The 20,660-nt window shown below is 38.9% G+C and overlaps 1 protein-coding gene across 1 annotated transcript; it reads left to right on the top strand.

Annotated features, from left to right (window-relative positions):
• The first annotated feature begins 886 nt into the window (after nucleotides 1-886).
• Nucleotides 887-19,239, top strand: cmtm6 (CKLF-like MARVEL transmembrane domain containing 6). Its single transcript, XM_067509998.1, has 5 exons — nucleotides 887-1,045; nucleotides 5,438-5,561; nucleotides 12,764-12,940; nucleotides 16,870-16,968; nucleotides 17,772-19,239. Exons 2-5 carry the CDS (start codon nucleotides 5,445-5,447, stop codon nucleotides 17,922-17,924), a joined length of 546 nt encoding a protein of 181 aa, XP_067366099.1. The 5' UTR covers nucleotides 887-1,045; nucleotides 5,438-5,444; the 3' UTR covers nucleotides 17,925-19,239.
• The last annotated feature ends 1,421 nt before the right edge of the window (nucleotides 19,240-20,660 follow it).

Genomic DNA, 20,660 nt, shown 5'->3' with positions numbered 1-20,660 from the left:
ATTACTGAGGTGCAGAGAAAATCTACCTGGTTTCCAAAAGCAAAAGTGAATCAACACACTTCCACTAAAGTGACGTGTTGAAAAGATGTTCAGTTAAAAGATTCTTAAAAAAGCCTAAAACAGAAAGAAAATGGCAAAAATACATTTATACCTTTTTGATATTCCTACAGTGGGAGTAGCAGCAGGTTATAGACCAGACACTGTCAAATCTCACATTCTCTTCCAGAAAACACGGAAACCTCCATATTTTTATAATTTATATTTCTTTCTTTTATAATCCCAGTGCACTGCAGATTCTGCACGGCTGAAATAATAATACACATTGACATCTGTTTCTCAGAGTAGTTGTAGAGTAACTGCTCTACCTATTGAAAATAATTTTGTATTTTAGCAACAGTGGGTGGAGCCAGGCTTACTCGTTGTGTCTGTTGGTCCAAAAATTATCCACTCCAGAGGTCGTTGTATGAAAAACACTGAACTTTTATTGGGTTCCACAATCCACAATTGCAACAAGTTACACAAATCAATTCCACAGAACACGCTGAGAAACAGTGTACATCCATTGCTACACACTGGCTCTCCACAACTACCTTGTTGCTCTCTACTGCTACCTTGTTTTCAAATATCTAATAAAAACAATTACTAACTGAATATTAGGAGTATTGCTGAATTACTTATAAATGAACAACAAAAATAAAGTATCACAGCAAATCTCCTAAGATCTTCACTCTTCTTTTTCCCGGTGTCAGAGGTCACCAGCACTTGACTTTTGTGGATGATTTTCCAGACAAACATTATTTGAATTTTCCTTTTGGAAAAAAATACTCACTGACACGTAACACTAACGTAAATACGCACGCACGCACACACGCTAGAAAATAAACTTGTATTTTGAAGGGCGAGAGGAAGCGCAGCGTTTCCTGCTTCCATAAAGGAGGTAGAGTCAATGCGGAAGTTGTTTTAGCGCAAGAGAAACAAAACAAGCTGTTCAAGCACAAAACGGGAGAGTCGGTTTTTTCTAGTAGAACTGGAAGAAAAGTGAAAGGTGAGTTTATATTTTCAATATATATTCGCCTTTTTGCACTTTTTCTTACGACAAACTAACTTCCTGTTTTAGCCGCTACGTTTAGCGCTTTTCAGGCCGCCGTTAAAAATTGTCGTGAAGCCTCGAGACGAAGGTTCAGGATCCGCCTGGCGACAAACTTCCTTTAAAAGTTTAGTTAAAAAACACGATAAAGGTGTGTTAAAAACTGTTCGCGCGTGTAGTAGAAGATCCGATCGTTCACACACGGTTTAGTTCCTGTGGGCCACCTCATAAATCAAGTAGTAATCCACTTCACATTTCCCACCGAACTACACAGCGAGCGACAGCTAAGCAGAAGTCATAAAAGATCAGATATATGACAGCAGATTACGGCAAAACATACACACGCTTTCACTAAAATCTTAAGGGATTTCCGACATTGGTTTATTTGTAAAAAAGGCGAGAATATTTAAAATCTTTGAGCACAGTGTAATTTAGCGATGCTGCCGTAGACTTGGTGTATTAACCGCACAACTGAAGAATTATCGCTGCACCTGTCCATGCACCTGGTTTCACTTTCAATGGGAGTTTAACCGAAATGTCATTAAACTCTGCTCCATGTGATTGGACAGAGAGCATTGTTGTCTGGAGTTAATGTTGTCAATGTGCTATAAATACATTACACTGACCTGATCCAGTCTTGTGGAACAAGGTCGTTGTTGCTGTTTCACTTCTAAAACTCAGATTCAAGGTCAGGTCCTTCTCTGGATCCACTGGGCTCATTAAAGCTTTATGTTGATGCAGAAAAAGCAGTTTTTTCTGTCAAATATGAACAGTGGAATTATCGTATAATAAAGCCTGTCGCGTTTTTGGTCATCTTATGTTAAAGTCTCCTTTTTATGACGTGAAATGTTTGTTATAACAAGAAAAATCAGCTTGGTGTGGAGGAAAAGGGATTAGACAGTCACATAGTGTTTAACAAGCTGTGTGTGGTTTGAACTAGTAGAAGAACTGTGGACGAGTTACAATGTCCCAACTCCTGGTGATGCTCTGTCAGGTCTTTATTGGACTTGTATTCAGTTCCTGTTTGCTTTTGGGATGTTTGATTTTTCCATATTTGATTTGGTTTCGATTTACACAATCCACAATCTGTTAAATTTTTTTCGATGGGTGATTTACTTACATGATATACATACCAATATTTCAATTAGCACTTCTAAGAATCTGTAGTTTGCCTTTTTCTTCTTTCACACCAGCACCACTGTTGCTTCCTTTGTATAAAGTAGTGTATAGTTCACATAGCACACTAAACTGACTCAAACAATACATGTTTTTTGGGCCTATAAGTGCAAAACAGGTGAGCAAAAATCATGTTAACCTGTATGTTAATAAATGCGCTCTGGTTCCATCGCTTCACATCTCGTAGTCAAAGATAATCTCTCTAGAAATAAGAAAAGTTAAGCTCAGAATGTCAGTGTACAGAGTCTCCTATTCACTCTTTCCCTCTTATGGAGCCGTTCTCCAGATCTGCTGTACTCAGATGACTGACCAGAGTCACGACAGACCAGTATATTGCTGGGGGTCCACAGCTGATGGCTAATTTAGTCCACGGTTGTCTACCTTACTTTGGAAATAACATTTTTGTGCACTTTGTTATAACTAGTTTTCCACACTGTGTAGCCCTAGATGAACCGCATACAACACGTAATATCTGTATACAAATAATGTTGACATAAAAGATGATGCGCAGCAAAAATCAACCAGTGGATTTTGTGAAAACAGTATTAAAATTATCACAGGAGAATTGCTGTTAATTGGAAGATCAACATTTTTCTCCAGCCCTAGTCATACTGTTATCATCAGGGCCACAATCCACACGCAGACACTAAAACCCACAAAGAATCTTCTCAAGCATCTCGTCTTCCTCTAAGGGAGTTTTTCTTTCTTTCTTTTTTTTTGCCGGTCTGGTGACCAGAATGAATCTATTTTACAGGACATAGTTTGGTTCAGTAACTGTCTCCATCAGAAACACATACACTACTCACAAAAAGTTAGGGATATTTCACTTTTGGGTGAAATTTCAGAATGCACCTAAAATGCACTCTAACCTTTACAAATTAACTTAATTTGACCTTTTCTAAACTTTTGAAGGCGTATGTCCAACTGTTCAATGTGTCAGTACTTATTGCATAACATGCTGCTCTTTAACAAGGTGATTAACTGCGAAAATCTGATGTCTGATCCATGAATCAACCACTAAATGTTCTGGTTCAGTGACTATTTGTGTTTAAACAGTTCTCTTCATCGTGCTGTTCACATTTTGACACCATGAGACCAAGATGACACCCAACAACTAACAAGTTATTGAGACATTGACATTTATTTGTTGTGGTAAACCCGCCACTGTTAGATCTTGTTTCAATACGTTGATAAATGAAGAAGTTCACATCATGTGAAGAACTTACCATGTAAAGTTACCATTGATTGCTTCGACTTGAATGCCCTACTTTCATGATATCATTTTACTGTAGCATGAATGTTTTACATTTTCCATAACTTTCACCTGAAATTTGAACATCACTAACTTTTTGACAGTATTGTATAATGTGGACCAAGTTAACAAAAGAAGGGCAACAACCTTGAATCAACAACCTTTATTTTAACACAAGTGTCTGTTTTCTTATTTAATGAACAGTGAATGAACAATGAACAATTAACAACAATTAGTGATGTTCCAATGTTTTTGCATCTGATACTGATCTGATACTTTCAGAATTAGCTATCCGCTGATTTTGATCCTATTCTTACATTCACCTACAGTATCGTTAAGACACAGTATAGTTTCAGGACTTGATCCCAGTACTGGAGCTAACAATTATTGAGATTAAAAATGTCAAAGGTTACAAAATACTAAGTTTATCAGCTTAAAGTATTGATATAAATGAAGGACTAACTGGAAGAGTTGGACTGAAACTGACTGTATGCTACAGTGTCACTCCGTCCACTCCAGTGTTACAGAATAGAGCATCTTCCTTCTCACTCCTCAAAGTTATAAAATACACCAGCAACACAGGCAACGCCGTGTTCTCACAGATATGTTCATTAGTGAAGCTGAAACCACATTTGTCTTTTTAAACGATAATGCAGCCTCATCACTGGTTAAACGTGAGAAGCAGCAGCTCAGTGATTTTGACACTGACCTTAATAAAACACCAGGAGTTCTGACCAGCAGGTTTGACCCATTATCTACAATTTTTACCAGGGAGAAAACAAACTATTGTTGAACGGAAACCTCGCTGAAGTCTTCTCTTGATTGTTGACTCTAACACAGACATGCTGACCTCCTGGAGGATGTTATTAATCTGGCTGACTGTTGTAAATAGGTTTTTCTGCCACAGTTGATTTTGGTGGTTTTCACCTGTTTGTTCTTTCACGTAAAGAAGCAATAAGATTTGCAGTGAGCAAGTCAGTCACCTGACCTTAACCCTTATGTGAGCTGTGTTTCATTTTGCTGAAGGCAATCAAAAGTAAAAAAAAAAACTCCCGCAGTCCAAACAACTTTTTCTTATTTATAAAAGCTCACAAGACTGAGCATAAAAAAAACTCTCAAAAGCCTCCCTCAGTGTAAAGAAAACCACATTTTGCTTCCAGAATTTTAGCCCCACCAGTGCAGGCAGCTCTCATCCCACTGATCAGTGGTGACTCATGTCAGGGGAAGACACAAAAAAAACAAAATGCAAATCAAGTCAATGAAAACATAAATTTGAACAACTTTGCTGAAAGTAAATTTATCCCAAAACAAGAAGAAAGTAAAGACAGCTGCAGTAAAGTCCTGGCAGGGAAGAAACCCAACATCTGGTGATATCTGTGGCTTCCAGACTTCAGTCCTTGGCTGCAAAAGATTTGCAACTGACTTTAAAAAGTGACAGTTTAATTTATGATAATGACAGTCTGTCCAACCTAAACACTTTGAAGCCCCTAAAATTGGTTGTACAAATAAATGTTTGTAAATCCTACATTGTTCATGCACCGTTAAATGAAAGCACACTGGTGTCACTGTCCAAATATAGATGGACCTGACTCTTTTTTTTTTTACACAATTGAGACGTGTCTGTAAATCTGGCTACACATTGTAAACCTAGAGTCAGGGCTGTTGCTGCTCGCTGCACGAGATAAAAAGGGCTTTGAACATTTGACTGAAAAGGTGATTTTTCTCCTTGATGGGCACATGATGAGGTGTCATAACAGACACCACATGTTTATTCTGTGTAGCTCATAAAAGACAAGAAGGTTGATGTAGTTGCTGTATTTAACCACCGTTTACCAGGCTGAGTCCTTCAAACTGAACAGATCTGTGCATCTTTCCCTGTCACGCTCTGCAGAGTATCACTCAACTTTCTTCTTATGTTTCAGCTTCATCATGGCCACAACAGAAGTTTACAGTACGACGACTGTTTCGAATCCCAAAACCTCCTGGTGCATGGTCCCATCGACGCATCTAGATAAAATCCGCTTTCTGGTTAAAATTGGAGAAGTGGTGAGTTCAGTTCTTATTCATTTTTTCTTGTTCTTGACACTTCTGAGGTTTTCTGCTGCAGCAGCACTGGATCCCCCTCAGTTTGTCCTTCTGTTGGTGTGTTACACTTAACCTGCAGGTCTTAAGATGCCTATAAAAAAAAACACAAAAACAAACTTAAATTTAACATATAAAGCTTGATTGTTTTTGCTGTTCTCTGCTTCAGTTTTACGTCTTTTTTTTCTGGCTCCAGGAAAAAACTGAATGTTTCACACCAATCAATGATCAATCCATCCTCAATATTTCAAATTTGCTGCTCCATTCCAGCTGTCATCAATTAACTGAGTCTCTGACTTTGTCATTACTGACAAATAATATCAGCTAATATCAACTCCCACCTGTGGGGCTGTTGCTGCTGCTGTTGCTGCTGTTGCTGCTCCTGCACATCTATTTCTGCAGCCCAGATGAAATTGGATGGTTTTCCTAGAAAAGTGACAGTTGCTCAAGAGCATGACGACACAACAGCTCAAAACAGTTGATTCTCAACTGACTCGTCTGGTTTATGTATACACAAAACACAGACTGTGAAGCCAGGAGATCAGGGTCACTGTAGCTCTCAGAAAACTCTACTGTACATTTTATTAGTTTCCATTGTTTCTACAACGTCTATTGCAGTACTTAGAACATACTGTTTTGGGTCAGAATATCTCTTTGTTTGTGCTGTTACAAACTAATTTACCCACAAATCTCCAAGGATTGTCGTTTAATTTGTTATGCTGATTTGTTCTGGGTCCTCGTGGGCTGAACGTAAACATTAAGTTAAGTTAGAGATTAAGTACATGTTTAATGTTAAGTGTATATTTTAACTTAAACTCAACATTTTAAATGTCTCTCCTAAAGAACAAGTGACTGTGCTTCAAACAGAAAATCAGATCAGTGAGACGAGATCAGATGAGAAAAATACAGACGGTTTTTTGCTCGGTCTCTGTCCAGACTGCTAACAGGAGGGGAACTTTGCTCCCAGCTTGTGGTTTGTTAACAGTGTGGTGCAGTGAGTAATCGGAGGGGAAATGGTTGTGTATTTCTGCTTCAGTCGCTGCTAAATGTGCCTGATAAAATATTTGCAGAAATGTGGCTGAACAGTTTATTGTGTTTATTAATTTTAACATACATGTGGATATGCACTGGTCACCCAGTGTTGGACTGATGGAGCACAGAGCTGCTTCGCTGTCACGACAATTTTATTTCTACACAAGTGTCTGTGTAAACATGAGGATTTACTTCTTCACTTTGTCTTTTATGACATGATATGACATATGTTTGTAATTTACACAAAAATATATTTAGTATCACGGGAATCAAACACTTAACCTCGACAGGCGACCAAGGAGCCACACCTCCACCAAAATGTGCCCTGGCTGTAGCTCAGTTGCATGAGCAGTCATCCCGAACTACACAGAGTGGTTCAACCAGTTGTCTTTGGATAAAAGCACTATATAAGCAGACTGTTTACTCGTTTCATTTTGTATTACCAATATGAAAAATGAAAATTTGCCCTCCACCTCCCAATATTTATTCTGGCCAGTCACCAGATATTCTATGTCAAACCAACTGAATTTTGACTGACCTCCTGCTGCTTGTTGGTTCACATGTGAACACAGCAGCCGTGCATGTGGAGGTTTTAACTGCTCTGGATGCTCTGTGCACAGCGCACGACTGATCAGACACAGCTTCTGGTAAATATTGTCTGTTTTTGCTGCTTGATACAAAATTTCTCATTTTCCACCACTGACCTGTCTGATGAAACTGTAATTATATGGTTCATTAATATTCAGGATGAAACTTACAGTAACTAACTTTTTGCACTGCTGCCTCCCCAACTATGAAATAACCGCGTTAAAACTGAGACGTTTCATATTTCAGAGAGTCAATGAAGGGATGAAGAGACAGACGGGATGCAGCGCTGAACTAACTTACAAAACTACCCCAATCACTGTATAACCTAACAGATCTGTGGCTTCTTATCAGAGGAAAACATGGAAGGATGCAGAGAAATACTTTCATCCTTCTTAGAAAATGTTCTCAGGTTTGTCAGTGTCCCCTGAAGTGATGAGGACAGGTGTGTGTGTGTGTGTGACCTCTGTGTGACTGGACCTTCCTCCTCTTGCAGCTCTGCAGGAAGCAGCCAACTGGGAAGTGAAAGTGTTGCAGACGTGACGGTTTGGGAGCAGAGAGCTGTCGTTAGCAGATCTCAGATCTGTTGACCCTTCACTGTTGCAACACTGAGAGTGAGCATGCATCCGGCCCAGCCCTTTGCATGCTGCTGGCATTTGGACAAAAGAGCAGACAGGATCTGGAGGGAGGGAGGACACTCTGCTGTCTGTTCTGTATGGAGCATAAGGCCTCAACTGTTAAACAACTTTGTGAGTGCTGACCAAAGCATGTCTGAGGGAGGACAGGGCTCAGGAGCAGTTTATACTGCCGAAACTATAGTTTGGAAACGTCTGAACAGCTTTCTGTTTTTATTATCCTTTGGTGGTTTTTATTCAATCAGATTGTTGTAAAAGGGTCGCAAAACACACAAGAAATGAAAACAAGTCATTTTAAGCATATTTGACTACAGAATGTTGGTCAAATCAAATTTGATCAACTTTACTTTCAGCAATAACTGCCTGACATGTCTGTGGCAATCTACTGATGAGTTTTTTTGTTTTTTTCATGAATTTAAGAGGTAATGTTCTTAAATCCCTCCTTGGTGTTAAAACCTCTTAAGATAAGTTCATGTCCATTAAACTAATATTACTTACTTTGTTTTTATTTGGCTCTTCCTCCACAGGGAAAGTGACCTATCTAATCAGTATGAAGTAGAATTAAAAAATGGCCAAACAGGAACAACTTTCCTTAGAAAGTAATTATTCTATACTTGTTTGAGAAAGGAAATGTATTCTCTACAAGATGTAGCCAAGAAATTTATGAATAAATCTTAAGTGTACACTGTAGTCTGTAGAGACATCATGCAGCTGGAAGCTGGACAAAGTCTTGCAGACTGATGAGTCAAAGTTTGAGATGTTTGAATCCAAGTGAAGAACATGTGTCAGACACAGAGCTAATGAAAAGAGGATTGATCCCTGCCTAAAGGGAGCCTGGAATTGGAAACATGATTATCTGGGGATGTTTTGGCATGGTCTCTTCAACTAGCCACTTCATACTGAGGAGACATGACGTTCCCTCTGGGCAATGACTGGTTGGGGCTAACTTCATTATCAAGCAAGTCACTGACCCCAAACATTCTTCCTGGTTGTATAAGAACTATCTTGAGAATAAAGTAGCTGCTGGAATACTTCCAGTGATGACTTGGCCAGCTTAATCACTGGATCTGATAAAAATTAAGGGTTCGGGAACACTACCCAACCAGCACTGCAGGTCTTTGGGGAGTTCTGCAGAAGGCCTGGGAGGAGGTTGCACATAAATATCTGCAAAAACTGATAATTCGAAAGCCACAGATTTGTCATTCAGTTTTTACTGTAAAAAGCATTTTTTTTATGGAAGTTTGCACATTACGCACATTTGATTTGACCATTACTCTCTGCTCACGTGTGCTTAAAGTGAATCCTTTTTCATTTTTTATGTTTTTGTCATTTGCAACTATTTGATTTAATAAGACCAACTAGCCTTACTAGCATACGGTACAGTAAATAGAAGCTTTATGTGCTGAACAGTCTCAAGACATTACAGCATATTACAGTCGTGGGAAACCAACCGTCTGTCGTTAGGACAGGGTCAACTCCAACCAAGAGCAGCAGTCTTCCTGCTGGATTACTATCTATTACCATCTTAACTTAACAAGTGAAACTGTGGATCTGTTTTTAGTAAACGCAGGAGAGTAAAATCCTTGGTAAGAGTGTGAGGTTCAGTACAAATGAAGAGAAAAGAAAGTGTCTCTTATCGTCCACCCTGTTTGTCTGAATTGTGATTCACTTTCTATGGATCCTGTACATTCACTGTCTAAAGGAAAACTAGAATCACCACCTTCGTGTGGGGCTGGGTGATACATTCAGTTGATCTGATTAATCCTTTGTGTGCAGTCTTCACATTATAACAGAGTAAAACACTGTCTACACAGAAGCCATAGCATTATCCTGCTGTTAGAAATGATGTGAGTGTGCTGTCTGTGGCTGTGCTGCATTCAGGGACCGTACAGAGTGTAGGCCAATTACTGTGGGTGGGTTTGACTTTTTTGTTATTGTTGCACAGCTGCTGCTAACATCATTCTCTCTAATGTTCAAAATATGTTAAAAAAACATCCTTTCTAGTGAGATTTTTCTTTATCAATGTGGCACATATGCTCCTACTTTTTTGGGAACAGCATATAGTTTATATTTTATCTGTGTTGGTTATTATGAGGTCATATAGAGTGAAAAGAACTTAATGAGTCCAAGTGCACATTTGTGCCACAGATAATACTGAGTAATGTATCTTAATGGATCTGTTCATCTTAAAATGCATTTTTTGTGACAGGCAGACAGGGGATTCCCACTTACAGGCTGGATCGTTTGGTGGTTACCATAATGGCTGTATTCCTGTTGAATGTTACTGAACATGATCTTGGAGCTGCACAGGTGGACTTTGCTTTTGCTGTGGACAGCTGTGATCAGCGGATCTGTGCATATGTAGTCCACTAAAGCCCTGTTGTGTTACTTAGCTGCATTTGAGGTTGCATCAAACTGCTGTTAAAGTACAGTTTGTAGAGTTGGCTTTCACTGCAGTTCCCTCTGACACGATAACAGAGAAATATAAATCTTAAAGAGAAATAAGTTTTTTTTTTTTAATGATCTAATTAACTAATCCTTTTAATGCCATGAGCACAAATCATATAAGTTAATTTACTTTGAAACCATAGTCAGCGTATTTTTTGTTGCAGACTAATGTTGGCTGAATGCTGAGAGTTTAAACTGTAGAACAAGCCTTACTCTGTTAAACTCTGTCAATTTGTTTAAAAAATAGTAAATAAAAGTTAACTTTTATTGACTTTTTTTTTTTTTTTTAAACAAAATGTAGAAATCATTTACCAGGGCAAAGGGGTACACGGTTTATGCAGGAGGCACAGCCACAGGAGAGACTGTTCAATGAAAAATATAACTCACTCACCTCAAAGAAGGTCAGGTCAACATCTCACTAGATTTGTCACTCTTTTATTTATGGCTGTATAAGGATGTGTCTCAGTTGTCTTATCTGAAGACTGTACTGAGGTGTGTGTTCACCTGCTGTCGGAGAGAAACGACTTGATAGTATCAATATGCATCTATTTTTGACATGCTTCTACATAACATGACATTTCTCATTAGCATTAGTACTAAATACTTTTGAGCATCACTGGTTTTGAGTTTCATATTTCTTGAACTGTTGGAAATATTAACCAGTTCTTGAGAACTTTGCATTCTTTTAGTTCCTCGGTGATGAAATTTGTGGTAGCTTAGTTAAAAATATGGTCACGTCTGTCATCAGGGTTCAGAAAGCAAGTTATTACAACACTCTCCCATGTGAATTTACCTCACAAAAACCCAGTCATATGAAATGTTTGGAGTTTTCGCTTGAAAAATAGAGGAACTTAGTTGATTATTAGAAAAGCTAGAGAATATTCTCTGTCAATCATATGATCACATGCTGCAGACGCTGGTGTTTTCACTCTTATAGTTATTGAGTTGTCATTATATAATAGGAACTCTCAGTTGCAGTTTGGCAAATGTAGGACCCAGTGTTTTTCGACTGGTTGTTCCAGATTTGGACCATTGTGTCCATAAACTGTCCAGAGAAGCTCTGCATAAATGTGAAAGAAGATTTAACCACTGACATCGCTTTTTTTTCAACACAAACAAGCAGCAGGGAGATGCTGAAAACTACTAGAGCCCCTCCAATTTTAACTGGTTTATAAAGAAGAGGTTGTCACTCTTTCTTAGACTCGGGTGACGTGACAGGCTCTGAATTTAGCTCTGTGGTTTAGAGTTGGACCAAAATGCAGACTTTTTATGTATGTTGAGCTCACTAAACTCCCTCTAACACAAAAACTTTAGTCTGAAGTTTGGTTTACCATGCAACCAAAATATGCTCCATAGACGGAAAGAAAATGGAAAATTATACTTCCTGTGTGTTTCCTGTCCCTCACATCCAGTGAACTCTTTGATTTCACAACTGGTTAGTGTGTTTGGCAGGAATAAGCTCAAAGCACATTCTGCTTCATCAACTGATACAACAGTGACCAGAACAACACAATCATTTGTGTGCTATTGGTCCAAACATAACAGAAAATGCTGTAAATGACAGTAATGGGAGGTGGGCTGGGTGCTGCAGCAACATCTCTCTCCCACAGATGGGGCTTTTCCTGTTGACTCAGCTCAGTGCGGTTGAGTGCGTTGCCCAGGATGTCCACATGGTGTGTTGGACTTTTGGACACACACACACACACACACACACACACACACACAAAGAGGTGAGTGGTTGGACCACTTCTGCCTGTCTGACACAGAGTCAGACATCAGTCCTAATGATTGTGTATGTGTGTTGTGCAGCATCTGACATTTAACCACTGTGTTGTACACATTTGTACAAAAACACATCTGGATTGTTACCAAGTGGTCCAGAATGCTGGTGCTTTCTATGTACAAGGACAGACGTGTGCAGACAACTTTTTCTCCCATTTCTGCATAAACAGATAAAGTAACACCGTAGCAAAATGAGTTTGTGCACTAGTGCCTGCTGCAGCATTTGGTTTCTATCTTCAGCATCACAGCTGCTGTTATCACACACAGCCGTGTTCATCCCACTAACTAACCACTGTATCTGATCTGTAAATGATGCTCTCATTATCTGAAAGATCATCAGTTATGGGCTTTATGTATATCAATTATGTTGAATGTTTAATTTAACATTTTAAAGGTCATAAAAGTTTAGAATTCTTCATGAATTCATAAGAAAAAATCTTGAGAAGTGAGTATGATTGTGACCCAGTGTCCCCCACATACTGAAAAGTTGACCGCAGGGAGACCTGTGAATTACATCACTGTACTACTGCAAGCTGTTCATTTTTACTCTGATGTGATGATCTGTGTATTTAATCTGATCTTGAGCTGAGAATCCAGAACAGTGAGGCAAACACTAAGTCAGACATCTCATAGATCACTGTTCCTGTCGGAAAAAGTTTACCCATGTCTCTCTGTCCCCATCAGCTCTTGTCCTTTGTGGCCTTCATCCTGGAGGAGGTGGTCAACAGCTGCATTAGCTGTGGCTCTCTTTACTTCTTTGAGTTTGTCAGCTGCACAGCCTTCCTCTTCACCCTGCTGCTCCTCATCCTCCTCTCCACCAGACTGCACACCAAAGTTGGCATCGACTGTTGGCCCAAACTGGTAAGATCCTCCCCACCTTTACTTTGGAGCTGCTGTAGCTACTGAATCACATTGACTGTTTGGAGTATGAACTATTTTCCGAAAGGAGGAAACTGTTTCTCTTGAAGTGTGTCTGGATTCAGAGACCTACAGGTGACACTTTCCCTGTCACCTGTAGGTCTCTGAAACCATCCAGAACTAAACTCCACATATTCACTAAGAATCTATAGAAACATTGCTCTTTATAACTGCAGAATGTAATTTAGAATTGTTTTTTCTACTAACAGTCATCCAGTAATCAGTACATTAAACAGAAGCTGATTATTCAGCTATTTCTGGTGGAAAAAGTGACTAAATGTCAAATGTTGGCTCAAACAACCAGGGCTCCCATTCTAACCCCACAATGTTACTCGAGTGAATCAGGATTTTAAAAGTACCTCATTTACATGACAAAAAACAAACGATGCATATAAAACATTTTATGGGAAAAGCAGGAAAACAAAAGAATACAGTTAAAATTAATTTTTTAGACTTTGTTACTGCTACATCCAGTTTTTTTCTGTGCCATATGATATAAAATGCGTCATAAATTAGCTGTTGAATGTTGGCACTTGTGTCCGTGCCTTTGCTCAAACACACCACTTCCTGTTTAAATCCCTTTGTTTGATCTTTACAGTCTTTTTTTTTTTTTTTTGCCATAAACTGACAAAAGTCAACTAAATTGTTTGAACATTTCATGTTAGGCTTATAACTGGAAGTACCATGGAAACACACATTACACAAGTGTGAAACTGATTTAAACAAAAAGGAACAAGGATGAATGTATTCGTAGATTGATTGTCCAGACTGGGCGGATTGTCTGAGTTTCACAGAAACATACATGTGACATTTTCTAAGTCACTACTCTCATTAATCTGTGCTTGAAACTTTTGTGTATTTACTGTAAATGGCTTATGACACACAGACACATTCAGTTTAGTACCATGATAAGCACAGGGAAAAATGGCCAAAAAAATTCTCAAAATAGTTGCTGATTAATATTTTGTCAGTCCACTTATTGATTGGTCAACTTATCTTTGCAGCTCTGCATAAAATTAGTAGCGAGTTGTGCCATGTGCCAGGCAGAGCAAAAGTACCGACACTCAAAAGTGCAAGTACCTGCCTAAAGAAGTACTCTGTTACAGGTAGAAGTACAACTTCAACTTGTGTAGTAGAGTTGAAATACTAAGTAAATGTGTTGAAAGTAGCAGTACAGCAATACAAAAGTCAGTTCCATCTTACTTGATGATGTGGCTGTACACATCTTGTCCAGATGTTCCACATGTGCCTCGTATGCAAGTTTTTGCAGAAATCTTTGTCTTGTACAGATTCAAGGAAAAGCTCAACAAGTCTCGTCACATTCCGCCTCAGCACATTGATTTTTACGCCTTTCTGTCACAATCCTCCCATTTTTATCCAGCCTTGGGAACAGCACCAAGGTGCTCCTTGGTGACTGGGCAGGGTGGGATTCGAACCACCAGGCCCCTGTACAGATACAAGAAAGGAACCACATATATATTTAAAAAAAAACAAAAAAAAAACAATTCTGACTATTTACTTTGAAAAATCAACTTTCATTTTTTCTATTTGCTAACTGACCCTTTGGTTAGGAGCAATAAACAAAATGCAAATGTGGGATGAAATGTAGTAAAAATAAAACTTAAACCTACGTGAATAAAGGAGAAAGTTACCTCATTCCACATTTGTGCTCTAAACTGAACAAACTTATAAAAAAGCACCATGTAATGACAGTAACACATCAGTATTTTAGTTTGTTATATCACAATATTTCCCTGAAGAAAAATAACATAAAATATAAATACTAGTAACTTTTAGCTCAGACGTTTACTTTTACTTAAAGTCAAATAATGACAAACGACCTGCAGCACTTTGATCCAACATGACGATGTTGTGGTGTTTTGAAATCTGCTGAATCACCTGAGGTGTGTCCTCATCATGTCAGTCAGTTACCTGGTCACTGCTCTACATTCGCTCTTGCACTATGAAAACATTCTCTCCCTGTGGGTTTGATCCACCTCACCCTCAATAAATGTTCATCCTGTGAGCAGAACAGGAGCAGCTTTTGTCTGACCCTGCAGCTGGAAGGGACTGAGAGGAGCTTCCTTCAGCCTCTGTCTGAGAACAACCAGAAAACAGCTTAGCACTGACACTGTGCCTGGTTTCTATAGAGGACTTGTCAATCTTTGTAAATCACCTAAAGAACTGTTTTACTGGGAAAACAGCCACTTAAACTTCATCGTAATACCTAAACAAACTCAACAAATTTGTTGCATCAAGATTTACGATGTTTTGATGACTTTACAATGGGGCGTCTGGCTTAAGATGGTGCAGTCGAGTCCACGTATACACTCGCTAACGGTACCAGACCAGTATGTGAAATGTTTTTCAGTCAAAAATTTAAATGAAGGTGACGCTGACTGCATTATGGATGTAATAAAAATGTAGATGGTTGCTCTTTGCCCAAAACAAGTGAGTGGACATCAAAAGTTCTTCTGAAGGTTTCTCCTGTTCTGCCCCAGAAACCTGGAACAACATGCAGAGGGACATTCAATAATTTGGTGTCCACTGACTGGATCTGGAGAAGGTCTCAGTGAATGTGTGTGTTGTAATCTAAAGGATTTCTCTGCCTAAATGTAGGAAACAGGTGAAGCCTCTGGACACAGTGAGGCGTCCGTTCCTGATTCCTGATCCTTACTAAACACGCTTTGAATTAATATGTTGTCACCGACCCGTAAAGGCGAAAACTATTTTCCCCTGCAGTTCAATTAGCATGTACCTGACTTCTGGCTCTTTTAGGAGGAGGAGGAGACGTCTCCTCCCCGCCGGGCTCTCCATGCTCTGTCCCGGGGAACACAGACGGCACAGCCCCGCTCTTTAACGTGGGTTTAGGCGAACTGTTCATTATCTTTGCTCGGAAGTCCTCCGGTCTAAAGTGTAGGCTGCACACTCTCACGCCGCTGTATTTAGAAACGGGGGTGTTTTCGTCCAGTCGGGGTTTTTTATGGCTTTCAGCCATGTTCGGCAGCGCTGCAGGTCTCTGGTTTGTAAACCGTGGAAAATAACGCTCATCGACTTGGCCTCATCGTAGCCTTTACACCCGGGAACACAGCACCTCCACGGCTTGGAACGACAGGAAAAACATGTCGCGTGTGAAATATAGCGACATAAACGGTCAGATGGCGCCTGGGGCAGTAATATGAGAACATGTTTCACAGTGAACGCAGTTCTTCAGGCCGCAGCATCTTCTTCTTCCGTTGACTTTATCGGTTTAGTGCAGCTTCGGCGTCGCCTGCTGGACAGGACTGTCTGTAAATCATCTACTGCAGGTTCCCCAACCTGGTCCTCAGCTTCCCCCCCCTTCCAGCTTTTGCCTGTTAGATGTACACAGCCGATCCAGGTAATCAGAGGCTGGAAGATACCAATCCACTTTGTAAATCCCTTCACCCCACCCTCATCTAAGATGGTATCTTCCAGCTTCTAATTAGCTGAACACACCTGATCCAGGTAATCAGCAGTGGTTAGGTTGCAAAACCAGCAGGCTGGTGGGACCAGGGTTGGGAACTGCTGCTCTACTGTCCTTTATTTGATCAATTCTAGGTGCTGAGTTTAATAGGAACTGAGCTCAGTCCTCCATTACAAAGATGACAGTTCAGTTTGTTTGAAAGAGAATTTAACAGTAGGATCATTTACTGCTGGGGAAGTGGGTTTGTACACAAACAAGAATCTTTGTTTTTTTTTTGTTTTTTTAAAGAAACTAATGTTCCTCTTAAAGATAAATTAGAAATGTTCTGCAGTTTACATATTTGCTGGTTTGACTGAACTGTGTGTTGGACATTGTATAATGATATTTAATTTACTGACTGCATATTTTTTCTCCTTCTCTTCTGCAGGACGTTATTTACACTGGGGGAATCGCCGTCTTGTTCCTTCTGTCCTCAATCGTTTTCGCTGCAGACAACAGTGGGACGACCCCGGAGAAAACTGCAGTGGTATGAAAAGGCTACACACTCACACACAGCTGTCCTGTCCTGCCGCCTTCTTTTCTTTCTGATCTTTTTTCGACTTCTTTATTTACATTCCTTTTCCCCTTCCTTTGCGTTATGCTAAATGCCACCTCCTTTTTCCTTCCTGCCTTCTCCAGGACTTTCCTAGCAGCTTATTTCATTCCACCTTTCTTTCCAATTTCTGTCTTGTCTTTCCCTGCATTCTCCTTTGTCCTCACTGTCTTGTGATCTTGCTTAGTGTCTACTCAGTTTTTCTTTCTTAAACTCAGTCTTTCCTTCCTTCCTTCCTTCCTTCCCTAGCTCTTTATTTTGTACCATTCCCTACCTCCTTCTCCTGTCTCATTCTTTCCTGTCTTACTACAACTTTTTCTCTTTTCCTAAAAAAATCTTCTTTGCCTGCCCTTCAAGACCTCTCTTCCTTCTCCTCCTCCTTTTTCTTCTTCCTTATTTACTCATGTCTTTTTTCCCTTCTGTTCTTCCATCATTTTTCCTCCCAACCTCCTAATTTCCTTTTGCTACAGCCACATTTACTTCTCTACCTCCACTCTTCACCTTTTCTAACTTCCTTTCTTGTTGCATATCCCCTTCTTCCTTCTGTATTTCCTTCCTAACCTTCCCTATTTTACAGCCATCCTCTCCTTTACTGCTTACTCCTCCTCTTTCCTTTTTTAGCTTCCTTGTTTCCATTTCTGCTCTTTCCCTTTCTTTCCTACCTCATCATCTCTGCTTTAAACTTACAAAAGATGTTTTTTTTCTTTCCTTTGTGTGTTCTTTCCTTCCTCCACTAGGCGTTTGGTTTCCTGGCGACAGTGGCGTTCATCCTTGACCTAATTTTGCATATAAAGAGCAAGGGGTTACCTTGGACGAAAGATGGGAAGCAGGAGTCCAGTAATGGTGGCCCGGCTCCGGCTGAGCAGGAGAGACTCCGCACACAAGAATAATCTTTTCTTTTCTTTTCTTTTTTTTAATGCAATATACCTTTTTAATACACCTACAAACATCTGGCCTTCTGGTTTCAGTTGTTTTCAGTTACAGCCGAGGAGGCACTGACCTGCAAATATCTCCTAATTATGAATCAGTCACAGTGCAGAGTGTATGTCAGTGTGTGACGTCTTTTTAAACTTTGAATAGAGAGAAACAGGACCCACATGTTTCTCTCCTTTTTAAAAGACTTAATTTTATTTTTTTAAGGAACAAAGGAGACACTAAAAGCATCAAACCACTAAAATACTGCTGTAAAGATTACAAAAAAATCATATGCTGATCAAAAATATAGATTTTTACTGTCATTGCATTTTCTCTTTTTGTCAATATCATGAAATTTACGCAAGAAATTAAATCCTGTATCATAAAACTCCCACAACAACAGACTGAAAATTTAAACTAATTATTTTCATGTCTATATGGTTTCTATTAGTTTAAAGTGAATAATGGCCAACCTGGGTCTACAATTTTCTTTTGTGTGAAATATTGCGAACCTTTACCTCTTCAGATCACAAATCTTTAAAGGTTTGAAACAAATGAGCTGCACTCAAACATTCTCTAAAATATTGTTTATGTGCAGTTTTTAAGTTCAAAAACTCCACATTTTGACGTCGCCAAGAAACGGCAAAAAGTAATTATTCAACTAAAACTATAGGTTGCATATTTGTTTTGATATTCTTGTCAGCAAAGTCAAATTAATTAGGTATAAATTATAATTCTTTTTACTGAAGATGTAATAATTTAAAGTCTCCAGCAGATGGGAGGCTGCAGGCTGCTGTTCAGTTTTACTGAGCTTTCACATATCAAATCGTGTTTAAAAAAATAGTTCTGGATTTTTCAACCTGGTCCGAATAAAAACTTTAGTGCTATTTGTGACACATCTTTTTTGCTTTCTTTTCTCAGTGCTTGTGAATGTTTCCACCCAGAATGTGACTACATTGATTAAATCCACTTCAAAGTTCACCTGAAACTCACATTAAATGTCAGCCGTCCATGAGCCAAATAAACCTGGAAATTTTTTGATTCGAATGGACATAATACACAGTTTGCAGATTGTTCTATGCATGTGGAGACTATTTTTCATAGGCGGATGATGTGAAAGATTCTGGAGGTTGTAAAATTACAAATTAACAGCTCATGGATAAAACCTGCTGTTTTCATCAGTGTACTCTGGTTCATACAAGCGCTTCATCAAAGGGTGTGAATTTCTCCTAAATCTCAAAGTCTGACACAACGGCTAGTTTGGCAAAAAAAAAAAAAAAAAAAATCAAATCCCTCCACACAACTCAGAAGAACAGGGGAATGAAACTTGTCTTAAAAACACCAACTTTAATAAATTTAGAATCAATGTAGTAAGATGACTGAACAATCTGACTCTGAGTCTCAGGTGAACTTTGAAGTGCATTTGTGCATTTTTGTCCACGGAACAAGAGCTAAAAAGTGTGGCCCTCGTTTTTTTTTTTTTTTGTTTTATTTTTTTTAAGTGTAGTCGTGTTCTGGATGGAAACATTTAGGGACACTTTTAAAAGCAGGAAACCTTTAACTGACAAAGACTCTGTTCCGCATAAATGGCACTCAAGTTTCTATTTAGCAATCTGAAATACATGGACAAAGGTTTAATAAATTCAGTTGAAATAAAGTCCTCAGTAATTTTTATTTTATTTTTTACACTGGCAGGAAGAGATTAATTTTTATGAAATTCAAATTAACCAAATTCACTGTTGGGTCTCCTTGATCTAGATTTTATACTTTTTTCTAAACTGCGAACACTTCCACCATTTGCCTTTACCAGAGGCACCAATGTTAGCACTGACAGCGTTGCAGTGTCCACCTGTCTTTCTAGCCTGACCTCTGTCCTCCCTGTGGCAAGCAGTATATTAGTCCACTACTTTAAAGGAAAAATCCTTCCTGTGGATGCTGATGTCCTCATGTCCTCTGCAGCTGTGGTTTGGAGCCTCAGTCTTAAATGATTTTTGTCTAAAACAGTTGGTCCTTTTATGAAGCAGACTCTGTTTCTAACAGTTTTAATCGTTATATTTCTTGACTCTTAAAAACAATCCTCACAAAAAGTTAGGTATGTTCAACTTTTGGGTGAAATCTTTGCAGTCACCTTGTTAGAGAGCAGCATGTTATGCAGTAAGTACTGACACATTGAACAGTTGGACATGTGGCTTTTAAAGGTTTAGAGAAGGTCAAATTAAGTTCATCTGTAAAGGTTATAGAGCATTTTAAGTATCCTGAATATCCCTAACTTCTTACGAGTAGTGTATGAAGTTTTATATAAAACTTTTGCTAAGAAGAATTTAATGTAAGTCATTTTGACTTCAGTCTGTTTGGTCCTCTGTGGGTTTTTGTTTTTTTAAATCAGTCATCTACACCAAACTTTGCCTATTTGTTCCACTGCTTCCCTCATTTGAATCACTTTTTATTTTTAAATGTAATATATATGAAGAGAAATTATGCTCTTCTGTGAAATATAAACACACTTTAACAGTTAATTCCTCAATCATATGAAGAGAAAGGCGACCAGCTGTTTATCCTGTCTTAACTTTAAATAGGTTTTAATTTTCTTGTTATTTTTCTCTTTGTATCAGTCTGACTTTTGTTTTTGGGCTATAATATGAAACTCAAGTGTTTTAATTGCTTTTCAGTGATAATATAGGCTTTTAACGGAAATTACAAACAGGGGAGAA

Source organism: Channa argus, chromosome 7 (assembly GCF_033026475.1).
Source record: "Channa argus isolate prfri chromosome 7, Channa argus male v1.0, whole genome shotgun sequence".
Taxonomy (NCBI): Eukaryota; Metazoa; Chordata; class Actinopteri; order Anabantiformes; family Channidae; genus Channa; species Channa argus.
Note: the sequence above shows the minus strand (reverse complement) of the source record. Positions and strands in the feature narration are given on the sequence as shown.